The sequence below is a fragment of the Dromiciops gliroides genome, chromosome 2 (assembly GCF_019393635.1).
Source record: "Dromiciops gliroides isolate mDroGli1 chromosome 2, mDroGli1.pri, whole genome shotgun sequence".
Taxonomy (NCBI): domain Eukaryota; kingdom Metazoa; phylum Chordata; class Mammalia; order Microbiotheria; family Microbiotheriidae; genus Dromiciops; species Dromiciops gliroides.
Window position 1 is genome coordinate 249,776,077 of NC_057862.1, and position 14,687 is coordinate 249,790,763.

General features: G+C 43.6%; 1 protein-coding gene across 1 annotated transcript; it reads right to left on the reverse strand.

Annotated features, from left to right (window-relative positions):
• Positions 1-1,576: 1,576 nt before the first annotated feature.
• SIX1 (SIX homeobox 1) lies at positions 1,577-12,085 on the reverse strand. Its single transcript, XM_043982242.1, has 2 exons — positions 11,137-12,085; positions 1,577-8,968 (listed from the first exon to the last, which is right to left on the reverse strand). Exons 1-2 carry the CDS (start codon positions 11,694-11,696, stop codon positions 8,674-8,676), a joined length of 855 nt encoding a protein of 284 aa, XP_043838177.1. The 5' UTR covers positions 11,697-12,085; the 3' UTR covers positions 1,577-8,673.
• Positions 12,086-14,687: the final 2,602 nt, after the last annotated feature.

The window sequence follows — 14,687 nt, forward strand, 5'->3', positions numbered from 1 at the left end:
TCTGCGGTGAACTAGGGCTCAGGAGGGAAGGGGTAGCTGGGTGGGGAGGCGGGGAGAACTCAATGGGGAGGGACAGGGAGAACCAGCCCTTTTCCCCTGCTTCCATCTGCCAGCCCCAGTCTCTCTGCCTGTCTGCTCTCCCTCCCTCCCTCTCGCCCTCCCTCCGGGTTGGGCTCCGCTTTCCCTCCATCAACTAACTTCAGGCTGAATTTAATGCGAGAAGGCTCCTTTGAGCTTTTGTGTTGGCCGGGGGAGATGTGGGCGCAGGAGGGATCGCATTACAACTTTCATTTCCTGAAATGTTTGAGGGAACATCCAGGGTTTTTATCCCCACATCAGGCCGGGCGGCAAGCTCAGGTTTCAGGCCTTGTCACTCAGCTGTCACCAAACAAACGAACCTCTCAGAGCCCGGGAGGGGAGAGCTACCTGCTATTCATGACCCCTGGAGCAGGTGATCGCTCATGGGAAAAACAGGTAGAATTAATCATGGGGCTGTTCTCCTTTTCCTCTCCTTTTTTGGCTGACCCACACACAGTCTGAAACCTGTCAGAAAACAAATTAACTCTTTCTTTTCTTCGAGGAGAACTACAATTAAAATCGAACCCTTCTGCCTCACCCGGGGGAATCCCTTACAATGAGACAAAATGTCCAAGCAAAGTAAGAAAGAATGATGTTAAAAGCCCTAGATTTTGAGTCAGGGGACCTGGTTCAAATCTCACCTTTGACGTTTTCTATCTATGTAACTTTTTCTCCCTCAGCCTCAGTTTCTTCAACTGTAGAATGATTGTACAAAATGACCTTTAAGGACCCTTCCAACTTCATAGCTATGATCCTATTATCCTTACTGAATTTTACTTTCCAGCCTAGAGACTAGAACCACTGCAATGGGTCACCAATTAGGGTCTCCTGCCTCTAGGTCAGACAAGGTCCCATAGTGGAAACAGGTTCTAACATTATTTCCTAGGTATTCATGAAGATAGTTTAGCTAATAAGAGAATAGTAATCAAAATCTAGGGGTTGGGGTTAAATGAGCCCTCTTTGGTGGCACTGGGGTTTGGCCAAAACAATTAGAAACATCTTGAAATCTGCTTTAATGTTCCAATTCAAAATTAACTCAGAGGTAATTTTTTCTATGAAAACAGATAAATTTCTATAAGTGGGTTTTGTTTATTTGTTTAAGGTTGCTTAAATAATCCTTATTAAACTTTATAAAACTAATTATAAACTGAGCCTTGTTTATAATTTGATTGGATTGTCCACATTAAAAAAGAGAGAGAGAGAATGGAAGGAAATGAAGCAAATGACTGAGGTTTGTTTCTGTGGATGATGTTGGGAAACAAACAGTTAACCACAACAGCTTGAGAGTCAAATCATTCTGTGTAGATTTGTTTTACTTTTTAAAGGGTGAAGAGAAGAGGGACCACTATTGTCATTCTTTGCATTTTCGTTTTTCCATAAAGGTTTTCTTGTGAGCAGAAACCAAGAGATACCATGTGTAAAGTAATCGTCCTTGACTTCTTTATGAAAAATCCATCTGTTTATTTTGAAAATAGTCACTGGTTACAGATTCCCAGAACTGATCTTCTTAGACAAGCTATTTGTACTTAGAGGTAGAGCCCTGAGCAATATTATTCTTCAATTAAAATCAAGAACTTGACTTCAGGAGGAAGCATATTATGTTTATATAGCATCTGTAATGCATAGAAAGTATTCATAGCATATATCTGTGGATAGAGACAAGAGCTCCCTTGTTTAAATGTTCCTTTCATTACACAGATACTAAAGCATATTGACTTTTCTAAACAACCTAATTTTCATTCGACCTGCTTGTCATCCATTTCCTATCTGTGTGCTGTCCGGTGTATTCTGGGAGTCCAGTCTTAATTCTGTCTTTAATGTACTACTTCCTTGGTTCACAGACACAAGTGTTTCTCTGGATTGTAAATGGATTCCTTAAGCTCAAACTGAAATTTTGCATTCTGATTAACATTGAAAGTTTCTCCCTTTTTTTAAGCTCCAAAAGTTAAGAAGGAAAAATAGGACATACAGATGTTTACAGCCAAAGTATAATTTTTGGATAAGTATGACCAAAGGTGTATTATTAGGTGAAAACTATTTTCTTCCCCTCCCCCCATCACTTTATTGCCCTTTCCCTGGTATTTAGAACATTTCTTACAATTGTCAATCCTAATTAGAATAGAGCCTTTTCAAAGAAGCTATTATAATATGTCAATACCTTAAACAAAAACAAAATGAAAGAAGAGGTAAAGTGATTGTTTTTGTAAGTAGAAGACATAAACAAATGGGTACAGTTAAGGTTATAACAGATTGACACAAAGAGCATTCACTCCTAGTGATGCTCACCTTTCAGATCTTCCCTATGAATACATTAAAATTTTTATTCAATAGATTCAGTGGAAATTAATCATCATAAGAAAATGTAGTCTCGGACAATTTTTCAAAACTTTATTTTAAGGGGTTCCATACAAAACCCCAAGTTATCCATTCTTGCAAATTCCCCAAGCAAAATATCTTCAGCTAAGAAGAGACTGTGAGTTTTTAAAGCAATGATTAATTTTTAAATCCTGGATTAAAATAATTTCATCTGCAAATTAAAACCTAACTTTCTAAATCCGTTGTGTTCCATTTTGGATATGCTTTTTTCAAGGGGGTAAAAATGTATTTTCCATATTGTTGAAGTTGGGGTGGTGCCAACCAGAGAGGGAGAAAATTCTTCGTTTTTACTTCCCTATTTATAATTGGAAAAGAAGTGGGTAGTTTAATTTTTTTATGAAGATTCTTATTTGGGGGCGGGAGGGAAGGAAGGGGAGGGAACAGCTAGTACTATTTAATTTAATCCAGTTACAATTCGGTAGCTAATTCAAATATATTTCAATATTTCAATTTAAAGTTAAACTTTTCCTTTCTCAAAACAGAATTCGGTTATAACCTAGTTAATGATAAAAAAGAAGACACCGTTCTGATAATGTCTACGCTTTTCAGTAAAGGTAAGAACCTCGGCATTGACCAATTTCAGGGGAGAGAAAATCGTCAGACACTCAAGTAGCAAAACAAAAGTAGAGAACAAATCTTCAGGTAGTTCTAATCTACCTGCTGGGAACTCTCTTCTCGGTTTTCCGTTAACAAGTTAAAAAGATGGAAGTTAAAACCCTGATGGGAAGGGCAGTTCGCTTGCCTCTCTGAGCCTAGTTTCCTTTGTTTTTAAATGCTACTGCAGTGTTGTTTCTCGCTGTCTGGAAGGACCAGCGCCTCGAAAACACTGAATGTCATCCTCAGTAGGGGAACAGGTTTCTTATTTCATCAGCTGGACTGAAGTGTGTGTGCTCAGTTTTAAAATATTCGAAATAAAACTAGACTTTTCAGAGTAAGACTTTTTCTGGATAGAAATTTTTCTGCAATTTGCCCTTATATTGGTTTTATTTTGCTCCTAGATGCCCTTCCTATCCACCTGGACAACTGCTTATAGGAGCAAATATGTCTATATGGCAGCCACTCTTTCCTTTCAATGCTAGTCAAGTTCTCAGTCCCAATCACAACTCGAGGATTTTATTCTGAGTCCTTGAGGGGCCTTGGGTAAGGATTTTGAGCAGCTGTGAATCTATTTTATACCAGTGCTGGGGGCTGGGAATCCAAGGGTCACCAACGAGAAGCAGTCACCCAGCCCAAGAAGTGATCCCAGCTCCTACTAGCTTCAGTTTTTGTTTTTGTATTATTTTAAAGGAAAATAAAGATCCTTCATCCCATGTGACAGTCTCTGGAGTGGACCAATTGCCACTCTAGGTTGCCCCGGGATTAAAAAAGATCAGAAACCTAGAGAGAAAATGCCGTGGTCCTCCATGTACGTACACACACACACACACACACACACACACACACACCCTTCAGAAAACCACTGTACAACCAGGTCAACTACGGACAGCAAAGATGCAAAGCAGCTTGTTTTGTTAGGATGGGAATTGGGAGGTGCCCACCTTTTGTTCTGGGTTCTGATACACTGAATTCATCAGTGGCCAGGCTCAACACTACCATCCAAGAGATCCCAGTCTCCCTTTAGGGCCTCAGTTAAGGACTGGAGCCTCTGGTCCTAGACAGGCCTAGAGAAAGTAGCCATTCCAGAACCTAGAGTGAGTTTTCCTCCGTCTCCTTTAGGTTGTCGCGGGCGCCCTTGGTGCTAGCTTAGGCCACATAAACTCTGTCCCCTTCAAGTGAACCTTCTATGACCCTTTGTCAAGCACCAAAGGCCACAGCTCAATCACCTCTCAGCTCTTCCAGGCTTGTCAGCTCCTCGGTTCCGACGGGAGTCCCAGTTACAAACAGTCTGTAAGAAGTTGCCGGAACTACTAAAAGTGCGTGTCAGGGAAATAAATACAGAGGCTCCCCCCAAAGAAAACTTAGCTGTCTCCTGCTTTCACCCGATCTGTTGCCCATCTGGCCTGCTATAAATTCAGCAGATATGGGCTGGTACTCGGGAGAGCGGGGTCTAGCGGAGAAGCCTACTTGCCATCAGGCTAAGAAGGTGTAAGCTTTACGTCTCCCACCTTGCCAGTCTCCCAACACCGGCCACAACAGAGTGAACAAGAGGCTTTCTCCATTGGCTTTAAACCGTGGGTGCTGAAGGCGCCAACCCCACCTCCACACAGCAACCAGCCTGATCTCCTGAGAGGAGGCACCACGGACACAGAATAGCTCTAGTCACGGTTTCCCAGCCCAGACAATAATTTCCCAGATTCTTGCAGGGAAGGTGGTATTTTTGTTGTGTCGAAGCCTGCATCCACTCCCAGCTTCATATAGCTCGCTGGGGACATCAAGTAAGACTAGGGACGGGGAAAACCAGGAGTCAGGAGTCGGGGAGCTACAGTGCTGCGGCTCTACCTCGCCCAGCTCCAGGTTTTTTTTTCGCCGCCACCGAGGCCGCTATTCGATTGCTGAGACTGCTTTGGGTCAGAGAAACTGAAGGCAGGTAGTGCTCGACTTGCTCAGTCACCTCACCTAGTCCAGAGCCTCCTCTTTGGAGGAGGCGTACAAGTACAGAGACCTGCCGGCCTGACACATCCTTAAACATCATGGTATGCATCCACAACCCCAACCTCAGATCGGAGGCCACAAGCAGCACGGAAGATCCCACAGCCAGAAAGTAAAAACTAGTGTGAGTGAACTCCGCCGCATAGAGCTTTAGAAGGTCATCGCAATCGGCCCGTATTTCACTTCAATCCCAAGGCTCATCGTGCTCAGCAAAGGGCCCGCTCGCCTGCCTCTTGTAGCACATTTGTTCCTCTCTCGAATTTCTGGAGGCTATGGATTTCTTTTTCGTAGGACCCCTCATGCCCCAAGCACCTTAATACAGTCAGTAGGTGTTTTTTCTTCCGACTCAAAATTAAAACAAGAACTTCCTTTGAGGAGACTATGGTCAAGGCCAGTGGTGTTCAGTCCCTCAGAATCTTTCCCACCCTGTGTAGGATTGCTGTGACAGTAACACATCCGCTGGAAATTGAGAAAATGTCTTTTAACGTCCTCTTATCCCAAATATCAGAAACCTTAGTTCTAAGTCAAAGGTTAAAGCCAAAAAGTTCAGAGAGCTGGATACTGTTTAAAACTTCCAGAAAATGGCCAAATTCCCCCTCTTTTCTCCCTTGTTTCTCGTTTCGCTTAGCAGAGCCTCTAAGGTACTTTCCCCCTAAGAATACTTTATTACTGATGAGCCTTTGTTCATTAATTTAACCGTCATCATTAAGTCTGTAAATGGAACCCGAAAGGAAATTTGAAAATAAATTAAAGCAGACAGGCGCACTGAAAAAGAGAATGGAATCACTCCTCGAAGTCTCTAAAGATTCCCTTCCCAAATTTTCTCTTGAAAAAAAAAATCACTTCTTCTAATGCGACTGAGCTCTTGGAAATGAGGAGAAAACAAAAGCCATCTCCAGCATTCTCACCTTCCTTCCCATCCTGTCACCAGGCGGAGCAGGGAGGGATTGTGCAATTTCTTTTGAAACACATCTGGAATATGCTTGCGCTGCACCCGAGAGCCAGGGATTTTTACAGAGAGTTTATGGCTGTGACAGAAAATTGCTCTTTTAACGACTTTACAAGCAGTAATCACGGGGCCTTTTTACAGTACCAGGGCAGCTCGACTGCTCTGCAAATTGCCTGGCATTCCCAAGACTCACCAACTGAGGGAGCAGAAGACGAGCATCTAGCCTTCCTCCGTCTGTCAAGAAGTCACAGGGAGCATCTCTGCTACTAAAATTATACCAAGCTGAGCTGTAAGAAAGTGGAAGAAGTAGAAGAGGAGAGGGGGAGGAGAGGGCATGTAAAAAATTAAAGTAATTGGCCCTTCCTTATTTTCGAGGGAGATTTCCGCGGTGTCCTTTGAAGTTGGTCTGGGTCATTTAAAGCTATCTTTGTGCTGGGTATTTGTTTTGGGGGGTGAATGTAAAGAATGTACGAAGATCCCTTCGTGAGAGTCCCTCCTGCAGAGGGTGGCATTTCTCCGTGGCCCAAGACCTGGAGAATAAACACCCTAGTGACTTAAATAAACAGTGACTTAATGATCCAAAACGCTAACAAGGGATATTGGGACCAGGAGCTCCCGACCCAAATGAACATCTCTGAACAAATTATCGATCTGTGATAGAGAAATGATTTCATAGATAAAAGTTATTATAATAACATGAAACAATTAAGACCCTTTCCCTCAATTACATATAAATCATTTTCAGTTTCCAAAGAACTAGTTAGAATAAGAAGCTCTCATTTTCCATTTCCCAAAATTCAAAGGATTATAGATTCAGAACTGGAAGGAATCTTAAAGTTCAGCAACTCCCGTCCCTTCATTTTAGAGATGAAAGACAGAGAGGTCAAGTGAGGTGCCCCAAATGACACAGTCAAGAGAAAAGCAAAGCCTGGAATTGAACCCAGTTTCTCTGACTATAAATCCAGCACTCCCTCCATTCACCATGCTGCTCCTTCCTTGGATTGCCCTTAAAGGTGGGGGAGAAGGTCAACATACTAAATGAATATGTAAGTGGTGCTACTTATGGAAGGGGGGGAATCAAGATTATGAAACTCGGGTCAGAAACTCAGGCTGTCCTTGGGGAACAATATTTTATGAATCAAGAAACAGCCAATCCAGTAATCTTGAGAATAATTTTAATAAATAATGCAACTCACTAAAATTTAAAGCTTAGTATAAAGGCTGTGTCACTTTTACCCCAAATAAAAATAACCAAGAGCCTATGTAATTATTGGTATTTTTCAAAGCATAGTCTCACAGCAAGTGCACAGAGATTTCTGTTCAGTCAGCTTGCATACCATTCCTACAGGACATAGTCATGGTGTTACTTGTACTAATCGATTTCCTAATTTTGTCTGATAAATTTTGTTACTTCTTGTCAACAGGTCTTTTGACATAGATTGTCTGCATTAACACATTAATATTCTCAAGAAGAGCACTCCAGAAGCATTATTTCCAAATATTTTTAAAAGACTATCCAAAAAGCTATGTTTACCCTTTTTTCTGTCATATGATAAAACCAGATCCTACAACTGCTTCAGATAAATGACCATCAAAGTGCTCTACAATCCAAACAATCAGGAGTAGGAAAGGCAAAAACTGTATGTTTAAAATTAGGATGACAGCAACACAGAAACTCACCTTTGGAAAAGAGAACCATACTCCTGATGCTCCGCTGCGTTTTAATTTAAGCTGCTTTAGGTACAATAGAAAAGAACCCTGAAAAACACATGCCATTTTGGGTAACAAATACCAGGTCACCAGATTTATGGGAATACTTTTGCAAGCTAAAAACTAGGAATGGGAGAAACACTTAACAAGAGTATACTACTGGATATGAAAGCATTGAGGGCATAAGAAAAAAAAAAACATCCAGGAAACTGTGATACTTCACAATGATGCATTTCAAAAGTCCATCCAAAAAAAAGAAAAGAAAAGATAAGATAAGAAAATCAACACCCCCCCCCATCCCTATGAGTCCAACAAAAATGCAACGGTCACTTTCTATTTCTAACTGCCTTATAGATGTGCATTAAGACATTTAGGCACTTGATTTTTCTAATACTTTTTTATTTTAAACTAAATTGAAATCATTTAACACTAGATATGAAAAATGTAAACTTAATTTCCTCCCTCAAAAAAAGGTTTTGAGCATTTTTTCCCTATTCAGCTTAAGAATTCAACCAAATTCCCCCAATGGTAGAGACTCTTGTTTGCATCAGACTTCTCTTTTTACTCTCTCCTTTTAAAATGTATCATAAATAAATTAAAGAATTGAAATCCAACTAGTTTGTAATTCCTGGTTTTTTTTTTTAAACTTAATTTAAGGTGATGGTATCAGTAGCATAGACTGGTAGGTCATTGAAGTTTTGTTAGTTTAGGGGTTTGCACCAGCACTTAGGGACAAGGGAGTAAAGGTAAAAGTAATAAGAATTGGGGAGGAGAGATCATTTCTTGAGAGCAGTGTTGTTTCTGTTGCCCTTTTTAAAAAAAGGTATTTGTGAAAGTTCATGTTTCCTTGATGTGTAAAGTTCCCCAGATATGCGCTGCAAAATTGTTTCTGTTCTATATTTACAAATGTTTCTAGTTGCTGATCAGTGGATGCTTCAACTAGTTCTCCATGGGCCAGAAGTACTTTTGCTTTAGGAGCCTAAGTCCACCAAGCTAGAGGTAAGGGGTCCAAGAAGGGAGTCCTGGAGCTGATGCTGGTGCCCCTGGAGGCTGTGGGCTGTCTGAGAGGCAGTTAAGCCGGTCAACGAATAGTTTGAGCTTCTGGCATGGCTCAGATTGCCTTGGAGTAGGAGGACTGAGTTCTGATCTGGACTCTGGGGAGGTGAGAATTCCTCTTCTGAGCTGGACATGAGTGGCTTGCCCCCATCCAGGGGAGAGAGCTGATTCTGCTTGTTGGAGGATGTGTTATTGTTTTCAGTGTTTTCCCTGAGAAATAGAAAACAACAGCATATGGTTAGATTGAAAGATGGATGAAGGAAAAGAATGAAAAAGGAAAGAGGGAAGGAACAAGAAAAGGGAAGGGAAGGGAAGGAAAGGGAGAAAGAGAACATGAAAAAGGAAAAGAATAATTACACAAAGGGAGTCTTCTTTCACCAACTCCTTATCAGAAGTCATGAAAGAAACAAGAGGAAGAACATAATGGAATCAAAGATATATAAAGAGTTTGAGTCCCCTACAAGGCCCTACAGCTCTTGCTTCCCAAATCTTGCAGATTTCAGAAGGAAAATATTTGTGGAGTTTTTTTAAACTATTAAAATGTGTATCACAGACTGATCTTGTGAAATAAACACTCACTGGTACCACATTTAAATAATGCTTAACCTAAACTATTCCAGTCAGTGCTTCAAAGTTAGAAGGGGAAGAAAGAAAATCATAGAAAGCCTGTAGCACAAGAAATGTTTATTGGTTGTCAGATACTGATTATCCATAGTGAAAAAGAGAGACGGATATTACCAAATATCTGCTTTTAATATTTCTGTCTGGCGATTGTCATTAAAAGGGATAGGTCATGGGGAAGTAGTGCCCAAGGCAGTGCAGTGACCTGAGTAAACACAGGGACCCAAGCCAGTATTTCTGATTTCATCAGGGAGTGGGCCCTGCGGCCTGACTTAGAGGATTTTGTAACTTCAGTCTAACTGGAATCGCAGAGTTTTGTCCCCATGCCATCTTCCTCACGCCCCACTCGAAAATTCCCAATCCCTCCTCCTTCCTCATCCCTCATAAAAGCCAGAGAGGTCATGTCAAGAAACCCTCACTAAGATTCAAGACCTGTATGACTGTGGAGTGCGATGGGTGGATCTGTCCCAAGTCCTGTTTAAGTTCACTATTTCACTGCTCCCTCTTACTTCCGCCTTTCTGAAGTCCCACACACTCACACTTTATTTCCTCCCTTTCTCGTTCCTTCCCTTCCTCCCTCTTCCCGACCTGCTGACCTCTTCCAAAATGAACTTACATTGCTTCTACACTTTTAACCCGGACCAAGATAAAGAGTATTGGTACCAAGATAGGGAAGTGAACAAAAGAGTGTTCTGGTTTCCTAAAAAATCCTGAAGGCTCACTAAATTCCCTGCCCTGATCGGAGTTCTTCCGGCTGACTCCCAGTTCAGAATCTCAGCTCGAAACTCCAAAAAGAATGGATGAGCGAAGGAGGCCAGTGGGTGGGGGGTGTTGGCGGGGCGGGGGTGGGGGATGGTTAGCAGTAAGGGGAAGACCATAAAAAAAAACCCGTTTCTGATCTCTGGGACAAGCAAAGAGTGGGGCTGTTGAGCTCCCAGTCTCCGGCTGGCGGTGCTGACAGATACACAGCTTCCCTGGTTGTGGAAGTGCGCAAGGAAGGATGAAGCTTTGTTTCAGGGATTGTGATTAGAGTCAATAAAGTCAGCTTCGACTTTCCACATAACTCTCTCTGGATTTTATTTTAAAGCTCCACCCTCCCACAGCTAGAAATTTACAAGTGTGATGTGAAACTGCCCGACCTTTCCCCCAAAGAACTCACTGGGAGAGTGAAGAGGATATTCTTAATGGGTCCTAGTGAGAGTGAAGACATGGGGACCCAAAAAGTCAGTCCCAGTCAACAAGGAAGAGAAGAGGAAAAGGTGGCACCGGGGATCCCTGCCACTCAGTAAGACAACCCCTCCCAAATCTCTGGCTGTCTCCTTATTATTGATCATGGAGGAAAAAAAAATACACTCCCTTCCTATTTCTCCTCTTTTCCCGTCCCTTCCCTTCATTTCCCTTCCCGAGTCTTCTTCCTCTCCCAGACACACTCCAGCCACTCATTCGCAAGGGGGTGAGAGGAGAGTGGGTCAGGGGTGAGAGAAACAAACTTTCCGCAAATAATTCCTGAAACTCACACCCACTGAACATAATCTTGCAGAGGAAAAACAACTAAAATTAGTCGCTCTCCTTGACCGCCCGGCAGGCTAAATCCAAGTTCATGAACTTTTTTTCCTATCTCAACTCGGAGAATGCGGTTCCTGACAGCAATACTCTGACAAAAGGAGATGAGAGTGTAAGGGTAGGGATGGAGAGTTTGGGGGGGGGGGTGCAGAGGGCAGAAGGGTTAAGAGAGCAAAGAGAAACGCCCTGTGTACCTTTCCTTGGCTTCCGCCGCTCTGTCCCTTTGCCTCCGGTTTTTAAACCAGTTGCTGACCTGGGTGGTGGTCAGCCCAGTAGCCTCAGCAAGCTCGCGCTTCTCCCGGGGTGAGGGGTAAGGGTTGTGTGCGTACCACTCCCGCAGCACACCTCGAGACTTTTCTTTGAAGCAATAGCTCGTCTCTTCCCCGTCCCAGATGGTCCTCGGCAGAGGGAATTTTCGGCGGACCCGGTACTTCCCTACTGCTCCGAGGGGTCGGCCCCGCAACTTCTCTGCTTCCACGTAGTGAGCCTTCAGCCACAGCTGTTGCAGCTTCGGGTGGTTGTGAGGCGAGAACTGGTGGCTCTCCAAAATCTTGTACAGCTCACGGAAATTGCCCCGGTGGAAGGCGACCACGGCCTTGGCCTTGAGGACGCTCTCGTTCTTGTGCAGATGGTCGCAGGCAGGAAGGGACCAGAGAAACCTCCCCAATCGCTCCAGGTTCCCCCCTTGCTGGAGAACCTCGCAAACGCAGGCCACTTGCTCCTGGGTGAAGCCAAAAGACGGCAGCATAGACATGGCTGGCGCTTGGCCCGAGTGAGCAACCTGGGGCGCAGTGGAGAGCGAGACTGAAAAGGGGTGCGCTACCAGAGCTAGAGATAGGGGATGGAGGGGAAGTTTCCGACCCCCTCCCTCTTCTAGAAGTCCTCTTTCTTTCTTAGTTGCAGACGATGGGGTGTAGGGGGAGCTCAGCTGAGGAGTTTTGAGCGGATAGGGCGAAGGATGGGCAAGGAGGAGGAGAAGGAGGAGGAGGGAGAGAAGGTGGGGTGGATGGGTGGGAGCGCCGGGCACTGAGCCGCCAGCGCGGAGCAGCCTCCCCGGGCTCTCTCCGGGTGGATGCTGATTGTTGCTGGGGAACTTGGTTTCTGTTCTCCCTTCAACCAGCCTTAAAGCGCGGAGCGGACAGGGCGCGCTGATTGGCTGCCTGTGGCGCCTATCCCAATCTAGCCAGCCTCAGAGCTCGGCCAGGCAAGGCAGGGGTGCTGGGAGGCCGAGCCTCCTCTGCAGGGAGAGAGAGGCCGTGAGTGGGGGGTAGGAAAAGAGGAGAGGGGGAGGAGGAGGAAGTGGAAAACGAGGAGGAGGGAAGAGGAGGAAGAGAGGAGGAAGAAGAGTGAGAGGGAAAAGAGAGAAGAGAGAGGAGGGAGAGGGAGGGGTTAGAGAGATGGGAAGGGGGGCATGAGAGTGAGACTGCCTCGCTGGCCCAGGGGTCGAGAGGGGGAAGACACTTCAGGACCCTGCAACTTGAGCCCCTTCTCAAGTGTCAGCTAAGGGGAACCAGGCTCATCTCTGTACAAATCAATTATTACAGACCTTTTAAACCCCCGCCTCCCCCCCCCCATCTCTCCTGCCCCTTCCAGATATGCCCTTTCCCGGTGAGCTCATATTTAATTACCTTAACGTTGGGATGAATAAATAATGGTTTGATGAATAGCTTATGGAAAGCGATAAATAATACAAGAGGAGAACCATAACTTTGTGCTGTTGATGGTGCTGCAGCTTCGCTCTTGGGCCTTTATGTATGGGCTGCGCTAAGCCTGTCTGTCCCCCTACCCCACTACTCACTCTCAAGACTTCAGCCACGAAACTCTTCTGCTTTAGAGGGTAGAAGCAATTTGATTTTGGAGTAGGTAAATGTGTTCAGAAAAGAAGTGTTAGTCAAAGATGGGGGTGGGGCGGCCGGGGTTAATTTCTGACCAGGCTTATCCCTAGGTGGTTTAGGTTGACCCTTTGGGACTCAATGTCGTTTTTTGCTCATCTTCCTACAATGGAATGATGAGAAACTTTTTTAACTGATGTTAACAAAAATGCTTTGGCGATCTCAGATGAAAGGCACTGGAGGGGTATAAATTAAATAAAACTGTACCCATCTCCAATAACCGTCCGGTTGTAATATAATCCTTGCCTAGCTATGCAAAGGACACTACTCTCAAAACTGGAACGGTGGAGGCTCCAAGGAGATTAAATATGGAGTGGTGTGTGTGTGTGTGTGTGTGTGTGTGTGTGTGTGTCTGTGGACCGTATTGCTAACTTGTTTTACTGCTAGTGGAATGAAAGGCGTTCTGCAATTTAAAGTCTCATTCTCTGCTTTTTTCTCTTAGGTGTATGTTGGGGGGGGGGGAATATTTGGACAAATTGCACAAACGAAACAGTAATTATCTTAATCCTCATTTGCACACCTTGCGCTAAATCAATTATTAAAAAGATTTGGAAAACAATTAGCCTTCCTAAACAAAGATAATCTATTGTCAGTAGCTGGGCCAGGGCCAGTGATAAGAACAATAAGTTGAGATAAGGGAAACGGAATGGTGGAATGGGAGTGACTTTACGACTATGCTTATCTTTGATTAGATAAGTTCAAAACAGAATTTAAGTACACTTGAAAAATGCTTTTGATTTAAGTGAACCCTCTTAGTGGACGCTTAGGAGATCCCAAGATTCATGCTTGCTTGTCTTCTTTAAATATGTCTTAATTCATTCAGACAAATGTCCTACCAGAATTAAACTGCTTAAATGTTTACATTTAAGTAAAAACTGCTGGGATGGGGAATTGTATATGTGTGGATTTCCCTTATTTTCTTTGTAGGCTAACAATACACACACTAATTGCTACCTGAGATACTCTAAGAATTATCGTCTTGCTATAAGAAATGGTTGAATCTCTCAGTTTTGCGACGTACATTTCTCTGGAAACTTTCAGTCTAGTTCTCTACATATTTTGCATCCCTGCGATTTACACATGCGATTAAATGCTGGGAACAGATGTTGAGATTTTCTTACTTTTAGGTTTTAAAAATGTATTTAATGAATAAGTGCTATTTAAAACAAGCCATTGCTGCATAGTCTGTACAAGGACTTATTTTCCAAACTGGATGCCTGGCGCTTCTGCATCCTATGACCGTGTGTCTGGTAATTTTCCCTAGCCATTTTATTTTAGTACTTATGATGTTTCAGATGAAGTCTTAAAGAGCTGCAATGTCCTGCCAGAAGGAATGTCTCTACTTGGAACAGATCCTTATTGACAAGGCAGCTGTGTGGGGACCGGAACGGAGTCTTAAACCCAGGTCTAAAAATCAACTAATACCCTAAAGTCTGGAGCAAGTGCGCATAATTATAATGTGGGGGATTGGAAGGACCGAACATGGGTCGCAACCGCTAGGAAGGTTCTCTTAAAATAGAACGTTTGCATCCGAATACTCGTTTACCAAGTGAAGGCTTTTTAACTAATTATTTTACATGAAGGAGAGCTCTGGTACATAAAAGCAGATGTAGATTAAGAGGGAGATGAGCAGAAATCTCAATTTAGCTTAATGCCACCACCTTTTGTCATGTTTCTTATACTCTTACTCCTCCTTCCTCCCTGCTTCTCGCCCTACCTCCGACCCCATCTCTTTAAAGCAGAGCATACTGAAGGTGTTCTAGAAGGAAGAAGACAGCATTGAAGACGTTTCCATTGGCACCGAATCTTACCAGAAAGATCTAGTATTCACCCCTAAATACTTCAAAGCCCCA